The sequence below is a fragment of the Passer domesticus genome, chromosome 4 (genome assembly GCF_036417665.1).
Source record: "Passer domesticus isolate bPasDom1 chromosome 4, bPasDom1.hap1, whole genome shotgun sequence".
NCBI lineage: Eukaryota > Metazoa > Chordata > Aves > Passeriformes > Passeridae > Passer > Passer domesticus.
This window is the reverse complement of record NC_087477.1, coordinates 72,450,977-72,468,022: the sequence shown is the minus strand read 5'-3', so window position 1 is coordinate 72,468,022 and position 17,046 is coordinate 72,450,977. Positions and strand designations below refer to the sequence as shown.

Below are 17,046 nucleotides of genomic sequence, written 5' to 3'. Positions count from 1 at the left end.
CCAGGGCAGCAAACCCAGCAGGGCCGGGCAACTGGAGCGCTTGGGAGCCCGGCCCACAGCAGGGCAGGGAAGCAGCCTGGGCTGGGGGGCCCTGCCGGTTCCCTCCACCAGAGGTTGACTTTCTGGAGTCCTTCCCACCAGCTTCTGGACAACTCCACCTGCAGCTCAGTTTGGTTTTGCCCATTTGTGGTTAGAAGCAGTGAACTTCTATCTGCCCCCACAGCGCATCCGGCTCTTTCTGTTCCTCTGCCTACACACTCCACTCCTGTTCTCAGCCAATGCTCTAACAGGCTTCATTGAACAGAAACTGGCACAGAAGAGATGACAGTATCATAACTAATATCTCAGATTACTCAACCACAATTGTTTTCACAATTTTTCTTCCCTCCTGTGGTCAGTGAATTCCCATTTTTGGCGACATGAAAATGGGAAATCAACACTACAATGCTCCTTGTCATTCTACCTTCATTTTAACACCAAAATTAGAGAAGTACAATAAGCTGTCCTCTCATTAAAAGCAACAAACAGCATTATGAAAGGGTCCTATCCATTAACACAGATGACTCACTTTTGCCATCGATGGACCCAATTCCTAAATTCAGAACTCCAAATTATGTGTGACCAGTAATCTCAAAACATGTGTGTACATATCTGATATAAGCATATTAAATTCACATAATTTCAGACTTAAAACAGTTACTGAAAGCAGTAGCTACTATTTTGAAATTTAAGACCTTTTTCTTGTCAGATTACAAGTAAGGTCACATGTACATGCTTCTACATATGGTATAGGATGCCAATCTTGCTCCAGAAGCTTTCTTGCTCCAGAAATGCAGAGATTCTTTGCAAATAGTAAAATGTAATGTTTTTCTTAAAGCCCTTTATTTCATGTCCCTATGCTCCTTAGAGGCTTCCTGACATCCAAACACTTAGAACACTTGGATCAAAAACTTCTAGGAGTAGCCTGAAAAGAAAGAAGATCCAGATTCTTGGGAAAACAAACAATATCCATGGCAGCGGACTAAGTAAAGACTTAAACTGCATGACTTATTATTTAACTGTACATAGTCCTAACCATTTTATAGTCACTACTCTCCATGTAAGCACAAAAATCCTCAGTGTCCAAAACAATAACTGAAAATGATAAATGAAAAGAGCAACTTCTGCAGTAAGATCACTACAGTCCTGATTCAGCAAAGCTGTTTAAGATCCACACTTGAAAAAGTTTCAGCAGTACTGTAGAGAAGTAAAGTCCAAGGGTAAAACTCATTAACCCACACACTCTGGGTCAATAAGGCAAAGGAGCAGACCAGCCACCGATTCTTCAGTCTCTCACCCAGTTATTTGCCCACACTAGTTTTCAAACCAAGTTCCTGCATAAATTCAAATGAAGGAAATTAATTCCATCTCAGGGTTATGTGAAAGACTTCTGGGCTTTTAAAGCTGATACAAGTGACACTTGAAAACAACCAACATGTCAGTATTTTTTGTCAACAGTCAGCATTACAGCTGCTTTCAGAAGCAGTAATTCATTTTCATATGCCAACCTGGAGCCTAACGAGAGCACTGTGGTGCCTTAAGCTCTTCCAAGAGGAAAGCTGTGCGTAAGCAAGAAAGCGGCAGCTTTCTCACTTTTGATCTTCCTGGCCACACCCAAAGATGCACCCAGCCAGAGGAATCAACCAGACCTTATTGATACTCAAACTGCTGAAGACACAAACTGAGCCAGAGAAGCAGTCCAGGAAACTTTCTTCACCATAGTGCTCAAGGAAGCAGGGCAGGAGACTCCATTCCCAAGTGATCCTGAAGGTTCCAGAACTGAAGAAAATAAGCCAACAGTGTTCCCTTTTTATTTAATCTCTTCTACAACTCTTTTTGTAAATGCAGTCTCAAACCAAAACTTCGTAACACACCACAGAACTGACATGGAATATGCAACCTTGTGCACATCCACACATGCGTACAGTCTCAAAAGGAAAAATGAGTGCACACTGCCAAAAAAATAACTTTATATTCTAAACCAACTACTCTCTAAGCATTTTCTTGGTACTGAGAAAGACTTACCCCTAGCTGACATGTAAGTAGCTTAAGCACATGTGACCAAGCACTGGAGGCATCTAATTATTGTCAGTATTATCTCTACAGGCAGCCACAAATCTTAACTGACATGTCAAGGGCAAGTTTACTCTGATAAGATCACAGAAATTAGCACATTCTCAGAGGCCAGATGGACTTCAATACAAGCAGAGGTGCCATTTCAAGAAGCAAGGTTTTCCCTTTTACCAAATATCAACAACCTGTGCAAAAAATTAAGCTGACTCATCTTTGCTCTCCATGGTTCAAACCTGTATCCTATTACCCAGAGAAGCCCTCAAAGAGCTAAACCAGCAGATTAAGGCTGAGTCTCTGCACTGCAGCCTTACCCAGTGACCACCAGGCTGCTGCAAGGCTGTGTACAAAGCACTCAGGTCTGATTGTTCTATGTTGCACACATGTGTGCCAGCCACTGGCCAAAGCCAAGACAATTTGGCTTTCTCTTACCACAGTTCACCTTGGTTTTCTACAGTGAAGTTTATGCACTCAACCTGTGAGACTGAATCACAACTTTCAGCACAGAGTGCAGTGCTAAGTACACACTCCTTTCCAGGACTTTGTCTACACCCACCACTGCAGCACTTGGAACAAGCTGCTTTAGGAAGCTCCCTCTCAGCAAGCTGGACTTTGACAATACTGTTCAAAATGCCTCCTCTTCATCTCACACTGCACACAAACCCCAACACAGAGCACAGGGTGAGCTGGGTAGGAAGGCCTCTAGAAAGCAGCTACTTTCAAACAAAACACTGGAAGACCCAGGTTCATTTACTTCAGTACTGGTATAAGTCCTGGGAATCCAAGGAGCCCACAGGAGCTCCAGGGAACAGGGAGTTTTCAAACCCACGGATGGCAGATTACAAACACCAACAAAAACTAGCAACGGCATGTTTTGAACCTTTACAATGCTGACAGCATAAATATAAATAGCACTCCCTGTGGCACAGAACAGCCTCAGAGGCTCCCTGCTTGTTCAATACCTGTGAAACTCACCACCAGGTCTCATGACATGAGACGGTGCATAAAATACGGGGGTGTGGTGTGCAAGTACAGACAAGAAGTGGGCAGCTCTTGTTTCCAAAACAGAGCAGGAAGTGGATGCCAAAGAGGAGGATATTCAAGGTCAGGTTACAGACTGAGCACCTGGAACTTCAAAGCTGATCATCTAGTTTGAACTTAATCCTCATATTCTTACAATGACATCACCCAGTGACCAAAATTATCTGTTCCCCATTTAAAAGGTAGTAATGACAGCCCTTTTTTCCTGGCATTCAATGTACCTGCAAAGATTCAGGTTAAAAAGCTCAGTCTAGTGAGTACAAGAATTTCTGCAACACTGGTAAAACCACCACAAACTACACTAGAACAGAATTTGGACAGATGGCTTTGCTTTGTTGGGTAAGAAAATTGAGAAGAGGTTAAACATCCTACTCTGAGTGGGGTCTAAATGTGCTGTTCCACTGTGCTCCCTTCCAGGCTGAAGGACAGCATTTGTTTGAGTTAGCAGTTGTGCTACCAGAATGGATAACAAAAGTTTATGCTTTGAAGTGCTGAGAAGCCTCCAGCTTCAGAATTAAGTCTGGTTCCATGGCAACAAACAGACAAGGGTCCACAAAAGCATCAGCACCTCAAACATGACTGATGACTGGAATTCTGCTGCACAGTACTTTAACCTAAGAATAAAAATCAACAAAGGCTTCAGTCAGCCTGGTAGGTCTAAACAAATTGATTTTCTTAGCTTTGCAAATAAGGCAGCCTTTCAAAGAATGATTTTTGCCAATTCTTGATGTATTTTATTAGCCTACTTGTCTCATGCAAGAAAAATAAATTGCATGAGGAAAGAGATACTAGCTGAAGCCACGTGCAAAACAGGTTATTTACAGCCAACTCTGCTTGATGTCTAAAATTTCTTACTAGAACAATTAATCTAAAATATATCAAACTTCAGATGATATAACTTAAAAGTAAGACACACTACGAAAGCCTTACATAACTTAAAAAAGAACCCACTAGCAAACAGCTCAACCCCCCAAAAGTAGATTAGTCCTTTTCCTTATTCCCCACTTCCCTGCATTTAGAACCTTATCATTCATACAAAGACCACATTTAGAAACTGCTTTGGGTAGCCAATGTCATTATTTCAACAAGTGGGTGACACAATGTCAGATGTTTTCATTCCACACAATAATTAAGGAAAAGGATATTAAAAAAGCAGTAACTGAGATTTGGAAAGATCACAGTAGTCACACCAAGTGTTTGTAAAATATTTGTATTTTAAGCTTCATACCCTTAGAATGATCAATAAATATTCCATCACTACTAAACTGCTTATGAATCTTCAGATGTCGAAGTTCTTTAATACAGGTATGGATTCTACCTATATTTATCTACTTATGTGACACAAGATTAAAGACCTTGGCAAAAATCTCAAAAGACATCACTGGAGAAGCCACAGTTCAGAAGAAAAAAGACCTTGTTCAGAAATCCTTTTAGTGTAATATAGAAGGAATCTTCCAAGATTTAAGATGCTTCCATACATCATAAACATAATATAGAGTAGGATGCAGAGCCTTAAACCCAGCAATATTTGCCTATTTACTCATAACAGAAAAAATATGTTAATACCAATCTAAATTAAAACACCAAGGTACTATATTTTTCAAAGTACAATATCAAACAGTTCCTTTCTCCAAAGATCTTACATAATCCATTAAAATATATTTTATGGAAACATTACCTGGCAAAGAAGTTTGTAAAAGGTCCCAGTATTCTCCGTTTACTGTCCACGTCTGTCCCATGACAATACTGCTGCTGGCTCTGGTCATTGCTGTCTCTGGAGGAATTCAGGGTAACATCCGAAAAGTGCGCCTCGTCAGTCTCGAGATTCACAATTGCACTTGAACTGCTGGTGACCACAAAGTCCAAAATGTCTTCGTTGCTGACTGATAAAGTTGTTGACAGTTCTGTGCTAAGACTAGACACACTACAAACAGAGATATCATCGCTTCGATTTAGAGTCTTTGAGGTTGGACTGTAAAGCTTGACAGTGTCGTAGCCCGTTCTTGGGAAGGTCGAGGATTTCCGCACGGCGTGGTCGCGCTCAGCGCTCAGCGGATGCGGAGGCACATACGGCGGCAGCGTGCACGCGCTCTGGAAAGCCCTGTCAGGCACGAGCTCAGGCTCTGATTGCTTTCTCTTCACACTCAACACACTGCAGTGAACAGGCTCTGGATTTCCTATTTCTAGAGTTGGAATGCCAGAATCCACTGATTTAAGGCTATGACAGTCTTCTAAAGCACTGGACAGCAGGCCGGGTCCATACTCAGGCAGTGAGAGATCTCTCAGGGTCCCAGAGCTCAAGTTTTGAAGGCCCTCGATAGTGCCACCCACTCTTGCATCCAGAACTCCCACGAAGGTCAAACCATTTAAAGAGTTGGATAAATTTGCATCAGTTGTCTTGGTCCAACTGGGAACTGGTTAAAAAGAAAGAAAAGATTAGGAGTTTGCAGGAAGGTTGTGGTTTGTTCTTGACTCTTTGTTTTGTAGGATTGTTTTCTTTTCATAGTTGTTTCTTGGTTTTGTTTCTTGATTTGTTTTTTTAATGCACTCAGTCCTGTCCTAATATAGGCTTTTAATTAAAAATTATTTGTCTTCTCTTGCACATGATTACTATCCCTTCCCCCAGCATGAACAACCAGGACAATGGCATCTTAAATGAGGCTTCTAGCAAATGTGAAGCACGAAAAGCTTCTCATAAGCAGTTTTGTGTGCCCATGTTTGCTGCTTACACATCTCCTGAGAGTGAAATTACTTACTATAAAACCTGCAGCATTTTAATGTTCCCTGTCAATACTGAGGCAAATATATGAAATTTATTTTTATACAGTCATAAATGTATATTTGCTGATGTCAGAGAACTACAAAACTTGTTTCCATACGCTTAGACCAGATTCATAGTTGTTCATTTAAACAGACTTTCTCAGCATTCTTTTGGAAACTATAAAACTGATAAAATTGTCACAGAAGAGAATGCATAATATATCATTGTTGCATTAAGGAAGAGATGCAAAATCTGAACAGCTATAAAGCTATCCATACAGTCCATGTTTTGACAATACACCAATGCACTTCATCAGTACCCATCCAGTAGCAATGACATTTGCAAATACATGGTATTAACTGCACTCAGGACTGTGATCCTTCATCCATGCTGCCTCCCCAGGGGCTGCCAGCAGCTCAGTTAAGCCAGTCAGTGCCCCACTTCCAGTCTGAATCTGAATGACCTGCAAAGCAAGGGCTGTCACAAAGGAGTTACAGGTTGGATGCACCGAGCTCAATGGCAACTTTTATACACCTGGAACACCATCAGGAGTACTGCCCTGGCTTCCAGAATTGCAACTGACCCTTAAACACTATATGAGCTATGTAACACTATCTGTTACACAGATTTTCTTTTTCCATAGCAGTAGTAAATTGTCTACAGCTCTTCTGAAGTTTGCAATGCAATTACTCTGCAGCAGTTGGCAGAACAAATATGTGCATATTGCTTCAATTTCTTATCTCTGAAACACTCTGGGATAAGTGTGAATGAGTGAAGAACACTCATTCCATCTTGCAAACAGACTGTTTTCTAGACAGATTTTTCTTCAGCTCCTGAAGCCTGGTCTCCTAGTCTCTCTCAAGTAGAGCACTCAATTAAAGGCACCAGTTATTCTCTAGAAGGTCCTCCCCACATTCTATTTAAAAAAAAATACACACATACCCCCAAAAAACCCCAAACTTCTCAATTTCAAATGTCAGTGAAAACTGCTATCTCACAGCAGTTCTAAACCCCTGGCTAATGTCACCTGAGCCCTGCCAAACACCAGGCTTTGACACACAGTCCATTCTTAGATCTGAGGACATCAATCCAGTTTGGCATTGTGATACCAACAGGCAGCGAGCGAGAGAAAACTCATTTCAAACATATCTCACTGGTCCAAACAGAACTTTTTTTTTTCCATAAGTTCAGTCATGTGGAAAGTTCAGAAATCCAACTGTTCTTTGTATGCTACACTAAATCTTTAACTTACTACCCAAACAGTATTCACTAGCAGATATGAAACTCCACTTCAAGCCACTCCTAAGCACAGGCAAACAGTCAAGGAGAAACAATCCTAGATATTTAATCTTTTAGACTTCTTCAGAACTTTTTAACAGCCCATTGAAATATGCTACCCATTGAAATCAATCAATGCATCAATTGCCTATCATCTGCCTAAGCAAGGTTTCAAGTGTACTATTTTGACTAAAAGGCTTGTGAAGATGTGTGAAGTATTTTCTTAAAGAGTTGCTATAGCAACTTTTTTTTTTTTTTCATATTACCATGGTTTGAAAAGTTTACATCCCCTGCAATTAAAGTATGTGTTGAAATAGCTGGCACACCACCTGTGTACATTATGAATTCTCTATTCACTAAATTAAAATTGCAAGGGCCAGCAAAAAAAACAAACAACCCTAAACAGCAATCCTTGAATGCAGGCAACAAACTATACTCAAGAAGTCAACAGTGACAGTTCCAGCGTACAAAGAAGATATAACATAGAGCAGTAGATATAATTACTGTTGCATATACTGGAATCTCCTGTTCTCAGACCTTACTTGGATTCACTTGTTTTTCTAACATAAGTCTGACTTTTTTTTTCTCCCTGTGTTCACCTTTATTCCTTCATATACTCCACATTGCTCTTCAAATCCACAGCCCACCCCAGCCCCTTCTGTTACTCTAAAGCACACACACATATACACTTCAGAACAGGGTAACCAAGGGGTTTGACTTACAAGAACCCAAACTTATGAATGCATCTAGAAAGTGCAGTCCAGAAAACAAAACACAAATGTAATCTGTCAGGAACAGCTTTGATGATGTTTGGGTAAACAGCACAAGCATGTTCTCATAATGAATTCCTCCCATAACTGCCTTTACTTCTGCTCAATGATTTTCCCAAGCAGCAGCCAGTCCTTAGCTTAATTGCACTGCTCTTCTCAACCAAGCTTACAAATGGTAAGCATTCAAGTGACCTTGGCAGAGGCAGTAACCACAGCAGCTCAAGAGGCCAAATACTGTAAACAAAAGAATTACAAGAAAAAAAAAAAAAAGTGAAAATAGCTTCTGTACCTGGCATGGAATTTTATTTTAACTTGACTTGGTATTTTTTCAAGCAATAAATTTAACAGGAAGAGATCTTTTAAATGGGCAACCAAGAAATGCAGAAGTATACAACACTACAGCTTGCTGGAGCAAATTATGCAACAGCAAGTTACAAAGGTTTTACACAGTTCAGCAAAACTGTGGGAGGCTTTGAAGTGTACCCATCAAGGGCTTTAAATGAAAACTTGAGATGCAGTCAGCTCTCAAGAACACATAGGAGAACTCCTTGATTCATTTTGAGTTAAGTTGTACAATTGTTTCTAGGGATGGAGTGATATTTATACTCTGTTTCAGCTGCCTCACTGGTAATGGCAAAATCTGACAATTGATGTCAAATATTCTGTCACGTACTCCAATGCTAACTTCCTTCCATAAAGCACTTATTAACATAATGATGCTGAAACATTATCATCTGAGTACCATAAAGTACCTCTCTGCCTGAGAAATAGTATGCAATTCTGTCTGCACAAGATTAATAATTCCCATTGCTTATTTAAATATATTACGATTGAAATAAAATCAATATTTGTAAAAGTCTTAGCATCCTCTGTCTTACAGAGAACACGATCTTATAGGAGGGAACATCCCACAAGAAATAACAAGGAAAAGGGAGTTAGGAAAATACAGCCAAGGTCACAAGTAGCAATGAGAGTGAAGGTAGATGTTATTTACTCATTAACACTTCCAACTTATGTGCTAAGGAGCACATGATAAAGACAGTTTTGTAGCCAGGTTCAAAATTAACACCAGGACACAACTATTCACACAAATGGCAGCTAACCTGCACAACTCTTCCTCACAGAACACTGTGCATGCAAGAAATTTACGTGTAAGCTTGGGAATACAAAATTGCTGATGATTCCTAAACAAAGAGAAACTCAAAAAGGCTCTAAACTGCAAGTACCAGAACTTTATGAAAACATCAACACACATTAGTTCTGCTTTCAGACCCTCTCCTAGGTGCCTTTTTTCTGACAGGTGGAGTTTCCATCTGTGTCAGTAGTAGGGCTGTCTATACAGCCTCACATTCCCCAGATTCTGATCACAGCATGCAAGAAGGCATGTTCTGACAATAACCAGAGGCTTTAAAACACATTTTGGCTTTGCATATCACTCAACCATAGAGAGGGAACAAGTCATAGTTGATTATAATTTCTAAGATCTACAATAAAATGGCTTTTTAATCCACTTTGATATAAAAGTTAAAGATAACAGCAATGCCAAACCATTAGAGTAAAACAAAACCAGCAAGATGCAAACTCAAGGCCCGTTATTCCAAGTTTGCTGGGAGTTATGATGCAGTTTAGGCAAGCAACACGGATAAGACAATAATTTGCAAAAAAAGGCTTTATATTTTCTTGCCTCGCAGGAATGAGAAGAGGAATGATTGCATACACAGCTCAGTTCTCAAAGAGCTAACATCACACATTACCTCTTCAACACTTACTTCTGCCACGAGTTTTTCTCAAATTTTTAAGAACAAGGAATTTCTTCAATTACAAAGTTGAAACTTTTTTTTCTTCTTAAAGGGATTTTTTTTTTTAATTAATGGCTTATATTCTCCATGCTTTAGTATTCTTTTTGTACCAAGAAACACATTGCTGTTATCAAGGGCAGCTTTGAGTGACCTTGGTGCACAAGAGCATCAAACTCAGTTTTGTTTATTAAAGATTCTCTGCTCCATTTGTGTGCACATTCTAACAGCCACAGCATCGCCAACAGCGAAGAACTCCTGAAACTAGAAAAAGCCTGCCTTTTAACTAAACATGGGATACAGCAATTAAAGTTACCTATGTAAGTACTGCCAAAACTTTACTGGCAAAAAGAAAATAAACTAATGGGCATTTCTTCGTTTTGTTTTAATTAAGGTGACTATTATCTAACTCTCAGCTGGTGACCTTTTAGAAGTGTGAGCTTTGCAAAGCTGGCTCCTGAGCGGAGTGCTCGGACAGTAATCATAAGTAAGCCATTCACCGCTTTCCGACTGTTTTTGCTCCGTCAGGCAGGCAATACAAACAAGTTACAGTGCTCTGCTAAAGCCTCTGCTCCAGAAGCGCTTTACAGGGCTTTTACCCTCCTCACACCATTATTGCTGGAAACTCTGTGAACCACATTAAATTAGCAGCAGCGTCAGGAGAACTTCAGCTGCTGCGAGATGCAGTTTTGTTTGGTCTTTGGGAATTGCCTGGGAGACTTCGACTAGAAGAGGGGCAGCGAGATCAAAGTTGCTTCCTCCTCACGGGCTGAACCCGACTCGCTCTGCGAAGGTTCCGAGCTAGCGGCCTTCGCTTACAAAACAGCGCAAAGAAACTGAAACAACCGAAAATTAAAAAAAAAAAAAAAAAAAAAAAAAAAAAAAAAAAAAAAAAAAGAAGAGGAAAAAGAAAAAGCCACAACCAAAACCTTGAGGAAGCAGCGCTCACTCTTCTCTGCGGTCTCCAACCCACTCGGTGAACACTCCGAGGGCTCAGCCCACCTGCTCCTCTCAACTTTTTTACGTGGCCACGGCCGGGCGCAGCCAGCGCGGCCCTCGGTGCCGAGGCTGCTCCCCTCCCGCCTGCCCCTCACACCAACAGGTACCACCAGCACCCCGAGCCCTGGAGGGCAGCGCCGCCGCCCGAGCAGGAGCAGCCCCGAGGAGCCCGGACACCTCACCGGGGTAGCGCTGCCCTCCGTCGCTCTCGTCACGCTGGGCCATGCCCGACGCGCCCCACAGCCGCTGCAGCGGGACTAGGAGGCGGCCGGCGGCTGCGGCGGGCAGTCCATGTCGCTGCTCTCCGGTCCCCGCGGAGCAGCGCCGGGCTCAGCGCGGCTGAGGCGGAGCAGCCGCCCCTCGCCGGGCACCCCCTCGGCGCGGCGCGGGGCCTCCCATGGCGCCGGCGGCGCACACCTGGCTGCGGGGCAGGTGCCGGGCTCCTCCGGCGATGCTCCAACCCCCGCAGCTCGGACTCCTCCCGCCCCGCCTCCGCTCCCCCTGCCCGGCGCGCCGGGGGAAGCCCCGCCCGCCGGGAAAGGCAACGCCTGCGCGGAGGGGGGCGGCGGGCGGCCGCCGCCGGGCGCCATTTTGAATCGCCTCAGCGCCCGCGGCCGGTGCGCAGCGGTGCCCGCTCGGCTGGGCAGTGGAGGCGCCCCGGGAGCGGGGCTGTGGCTGGGACCCTGGTTCCGAGGAGCCCCCGGAACGGAGGGAAACGCGGCTGTGGCTGAGGGCGCCCGTTCTGGGGAGCCCCGGGCTCGGCGGGAGCCACTTTTTGGCCGCCAGGTGCTGCAGCCCGTCCCGCGTTACTGCCGGGGCGGCGGGAGGCCCTGGCTGTCCCCGGGTTGCTGCCTGCGTTTAGGGTGAGAACAAAATTCAGTGGGTTTGGAAGTGCGGGCTACGGTACGTGTGGAGGCATCATGTGCAGGTGTGCCCCTAGCTCTGTGGAACTCTGGCATTACGCTCTGCAGTGCCAAAAGTGGGAGCTCTAGGGTGGCAGTTGTGATTTTTGCATTTTTATCTTTCCGTTCTGTTCACCTTCCGTCTCACGGTGCACGCTTTGGCCGTTGGCACGGCGGAGCTGTCACACCCTGCTCTACCCCCACGGTCATTTCCGAGCAGCCAGCGCCTGACAGGAGCAGAGCTGTCGCCTTTCCTTATCATCTGCGAAACTCGGCGCTGCTCTTGTCTTCTGCAAAGGTCATGTGTCTTGCACCTAGAGTCGGTGATCGTGTCTCTAGAACGGTGGCAAGATAAAGCTGTCCCCCCTCTGAACCGAGGATTTAAGCACTCTCGTCACCTCACACCTCTCATGTCTACACTGAAGCTGATGTGTGAGGGCAGCAGAGGCTGAAATATCTGGACTTGTGTTGGTGTAACTGGTTCGTTATGAAGCAGTGTAAACCCGTGATTATTCAAGCTTTGATACGGGCAAGTTACACTTGAATGAATCGTGAGAGGCTGAGGTAAACCTGTACAGAAGTACTTGCCACCGTGACCCTGTTGACACCAATTCCATACTACGAAGATAAGAATTAGATTGTTATGAAACTGCTCTGAAAATCTACCATCAAGCGAAAATTATACCTCTGCAGATAGTTTGTTTCTATGACGGGGTGAGTCCTTAGTTGGCTGTATTTCTTTTAAGATTGGTACTAATTTTTCCATATCTTCTTTTGAAAATGACTACTATCTCTGTAAGAGAGCTTCCATATTAAATGTAAATAAATAAAGGTAAATAAAAGCAAACCAATTTTGAGGCACTGTAAACTTGTTTATATGCAAAAGATTTTTTGCGCATATACTGTTACTAATTTCTTTTTCCATAATAATTTTTTTCTTCTGTTTTTGAGAGTATGAATCAATTCTTCTGTCGGAGCAACCAGAAGAGAGTATTGTCATCATGATGTGTCATTGTGGCTAGGTCAGTTGTTTGGTTCCCAGGGTAAATAAAAGAATGGAAACAGTCAGGAACTCTCTAATTCTGCAGAGTACCTGCACAGGAAATAATGATACTCCCAGCTTAATATATTTTCGGCTGAAGAAACAATTAGAAAAACCTGCTGGAAAAAAATCTTTCAGCGGTAGCTGAGCATGTGGCAAGTCACAGGAATTGCAGCCTAGTCAATAAGAAAACCACCCCTCTATTGCACATGAATGGCTGTGTACCTCAGGAAAGGGGAAGTAGCATTTCTGGTTGTCATGAGCTAGCACCAAAAAGTGGTTTGCAGTAGCAGTTAGTATCAGTCTGTTCATGCCCCCTCCGTCCCACATAAGAAATTTCTGTCTGCAAATGTTGTTCATTATTACTTCTCTGTTTGGGGAGAAGCTGAAGGGCTCCCATTGTGACTAAATGCTACTGAATGTCACACCACTAGCTGTGATGAAATGTGGCATGTGCTAATTACTAAAAGGAAACAGAACAGGTACTGCCAGGTACAGGAAGTCTAAAAGCATAACTCAGCATAAAGGGGACCTTTAGCACCTTTCTTTTGCAGCAGCTGTGCAAAATTTAAGGTCCACACAGAAGGGCACACAGAAATCAAGTCTTCCTGTTTAAACACGTGGGTTGTAAGTAAATTCTCGGAAGTGTGATAAGAAGTTAATTGTGGGACATAAAATCAGCATGGTTATTATCAGTCTTTTGCCACTGATTCAGGGTCAAGTAAACCTGCAGCACAATTTTATAAAAATTACTGGAACAAAATCATTCTTTCTTTCTTTAAGAGTGTCTTGCATGCAGCTGTTGTGTAGAAACGAAATGTTACATGGAGCAGTCTCAAACTGGCAATTGATGTTCACCTAGTGGGCAAAAAAACTTCTACATGTCTAATAACAGACTGGTGCTAGAGAATTTAATTTTTTAAAAAACATTCTGTTCAAAAGCTCTGTCATACAGGCTCATATTCATGCCAGTAGAGTTTGATATCCCATTTTAATGGTTATTCTGCAAGAAGGCATGAAGAGATTTTGCTCTTTTCTGTCTTGGTGATTTCTCCAAAATATACAACATATGATAAAAGTACACCAAATACCAGTCCTTCCTCTGTTTCATTAGAGCCAAGGAACAGAAATGCAAGTTTCTGTCATACTTATGCCTGTAGATGTGAGAAAGCATTCTCTGCTTAGGCTTTCAGTTCTGTTTTGAAGCTTCAGCAATTTTGTAATTTATAACAACTTCAAATTTATTTTTTAAGAGCTAGATGAGAACATCTAGATTGCATTTTCATTCATCACAAGCCAAGTGTGATGCAAGCAGCTTTCAGAGCCAGCCAAACTGAGCTTCATTTGAATCCACTGTGCAGTCTTGAAAGTCAGTAATTCTCTTCGTAAGTTAGAGGACATTTTTTTTCCCTTTAGTTTAAGGAAAAGATTAGCATGTGGTGAATGTACAGCAGTTGTGCATCATTGTGAGCTGACCAGCAGCTCCTGCTTCCACTTGCCATCACTGTGATTTAAGGCACTTTAGCTCACCCAAGCCTGAGTGCAAGGGTACCAGGTGTGGCAGTGCTGGATACTCCCACTTGTTGTGCATCATACCACGAGACAGAGAGGCTCTCTTGAAAGCAAATGTTAGCAAGACAGGAGACATTGCTCCTTTTCTTCCTTGCCTTACAGAATTACATCTAGGCACAGGGAAATAACCTGTGCATGTTATATGGCACAAGAAAAGGGAACAATGAATATATTCAGGTTTCTACTGACTCGTAGCAATGAAAGGGTAATAATTCTGTGAAAAATTCAACATCTTGGAAGCAAATGGTGATGGTTTTGAGGGACAAATATCTTTTACTTCAGATTCATCAGAAATTAATTTTGTTCACACAAAACTATTTTTGCCTGTCTGTATTTGATAGCAGTCCATTTTCAGCACAGCCACCATCTGCACAGGTATTTCTGCTCGAGGTGGATTATCTGTTCACCAGGTCATTTTAACAGGTTTGGGGTGAATCAGGAACATGCTATTTGATTATCCCAAAAGGGATAATCCTCTTCCTATAGGAACTTGGACTGATAAAGGATGAGGAAGCTTGATCTATAGCTACCATCACTTCTGTTACCACTGGGTAAGAACAGACTGAGATGGTTTCCCTCCACGAGACAGCAAGAAAATGAGGAGCTGGAAAGAGAGGGGAAAGTGTGTGAGACTTTCCAGCACGTTTGAACTGATATTTTTGAAACATGATGCGTGACAGGATTGTTTCTATCGCTGTCTACAAGCTGCTTAGGAAAGACAACATGAGTAATAAGGTGTGAAGGAGTAAAACTCTATCAACTAAAAACATTACTCCTTGCACAGTATCTCAGAATTGCAGAATCCTGAGTGCTCATAAATAATCGCTCACAAAGCCTCCATGGTACCTCTGTTACAGATCTTCACTCATCACTAAATCATGCCAGAGAAGGGAAACATGGTTGTTATTATGCACAGCTGCATAATGAAAAGCTGGAGTTCTATAACAGATGTATTCTCTTAAGCAAGCACTATTTAAATTACATTTCCAAAAGAAAACAGATCTATTCTGGAGCAGTTGCCAACATGGCAACATCTATTGGAACTCACTCTGAAGAAAAAAAGAAGTACTGGACTAAAAATCAGTTGTTGTCTAGACGAAGTAGGGATGAAGGAAACTAGGTAACATTCAGTTTGGGCAGGTAACAGATCCCATTATTATGTCTCCATGGAACTGCAGTGATTCAAGGAATTTCATATTTTTGTACTGAATACAATAGCAGGAAAATATTTAAAAGCCATGAATGACAACTTAGACTTCCTGAAGTTGTCAAATAGATGAAGGTTCCAGTAGCAAATGATTGAGGGCTAGAACTCCATTGCAAAGTGAGGACCATTAGAAGCCAAATAGCAATGAAAAAATTAGAAGTTATGAAATGTAAGAAAAAAAGTAAAAAGACAAAATCCTACTAAAAGGGTATTGGAAACATAAAGGGTGTTCTTAATATTCATTATTGCACAAATAAAGTAACTGCAAAAATGAAAAATTCCACACCAGTTTCTGTCCTGTATCTGTAAGGGATTAGGCTGGCCCATCATAGCAGGTAGAGATTAATGAGGCAAATTATTCTTCAGACAGTAGGCCTAAACAACACACAAGTTGTACTTTTTCTCAAACATAAATTGGGGACAAGTAACGGAAAAAAACTACACAAGTTTGTGTGGGTCATTACATAATTTTTTGACACGTGTCTAATATGTTCCTAAAAATCTCTAGCGGTGGAAGTGGCATCCCTTTTTTTAGGCAGTCCTTATGTGTTTGCTTTCAGTACTGCTACTGTACTGTACTGTTCTTTGCTTGAGCATTTCCATGGCTACCAACAGGAAGGCAGAGATGAATCTGAAAATGCACTCATCTGTGCTTTTTAACAGTATTTTTACTGCTTAGAAGTAAAAATAGTTTTAAAAGAAATTCAAGAATTTGAGAGTTCTCAGTTTTATGAGACAAGAAGAGTTGCTGCTGCTCCTGTGTAAGTTTTGTCTCTCAGTGGCTTTTTCTCAGCAGCATGTTGGCCCACTGTCAGCTCTGTCAGCTGTTTTTCCCCATTCATCCCATTATCATCCCATTGGAGCAGAGGTAGACCATAAAATTTAAGCATTTGCATATAATACTACATTTTGAGAGGAACTTGAACAATGGAACAGAAGTCTTACAGTAGGAAGCTAAAATGTATCAGTAAAGACTCCTTTGTTCCAAACCTCTGGAGTCTTCTTGCTATTAGTTTCACAGATAATAAAATAAAATTATGTGAGATGCTGTATGTGGAAGGTAATGACTAATTCACTGGGGATAACATTTAACTATGCTGGTCCTGGGAGGGAAAGAATGAGTTACTGTGAAGGAATCCTGGCTTTCCAGAAGGTTCACTGCCTTCCCATGTATTCTCACACCAGACACTCCCACAAAGGCAGTGTGACATGCATTTACAGCCAGCCTGTCCTACCACTGACAGATGCACTTGCTTTAGGGCTATACAGTGGCAGTTTTTGCATGACAGAAGCATTGTTTACACTGGAAACTAATTCTTTACAATATGTGTATTTAAGATTAATTCAGATACAGGAATTGAAAAGCCTGACTGATGAAATGTAGTTCTTTTATCAAGTATCTTCTATAAATGCAATGCAAATATGCTACTGCTATATTTAAGAAATAATTGAAAATAATGTATGCCTTTTAAAGTTTCAACTACCAAGCTTGAGTAAAAGTATTCACCCAAGGACCTTATAGAGGAACTTCCATTATTTTCAAGTGTGTTTTCACTGAACTTCTAATTC

The 17,046-nt window shown here is 41.9% G+C and overlaps 1 protein-coding gene and 1 long non-coding RNA gene across 3 annotated transcripts in view; both read right to left on the bottom strand.

Moving 5' to 3' along the window:
* TBC1D14 (TBC1 domain family member 14) overlaps nucleotides 1–11,238 on the bottom strand; it is a 64,887-nt gene extending 53,649 nt beyond the window's left edge. Inside the window, exons 1-2 of one of the 2 annotated variants that reach the window (XM_064418740.1) lie at nucleotides 10,937–11,238; nucleotides 4,829–5,564 (exon numbers count right to left, since the gene is read on the bottom strand). In XM_064418740.1, the coding sequence (XP_064274810.1) occupies nucleotides 4,829–5,564; nucleotides 10,937–10,979 (779 nt within the window). In that variant the 5' untranslated portion in view covers nucleotides 10,980–11,238. Of the gene's footprint in view, nucleotides 1–4,828; nucleotides 5,565–7,911; nucleotides 8,171–10,936 lie in introns of those variants that run through there. The other variant, XM_064418739.1, reaches the window with a different exon arrangement.
* Nucleotides 11,239–12,507: 1,269 nt separating this feature from the next.
* Nucleotides 12,508–13,107, bottom strand: LOC135299542 (uncharacterized). The gene is made up of 2 exons (XR_010361514.1): nucleotides 12,924–13,107; nucleotides 12,508–12,749 (listed from the first exon to the last, which is right to left on the bottom strand). It is a non-coding gene; the product is annotated as an uncharacterized LOC135299542 (long non-coding RNA).
* Between the last annotated feature and the right edge of the window lie 3,939 nt (nucleotides 13,108–17,046).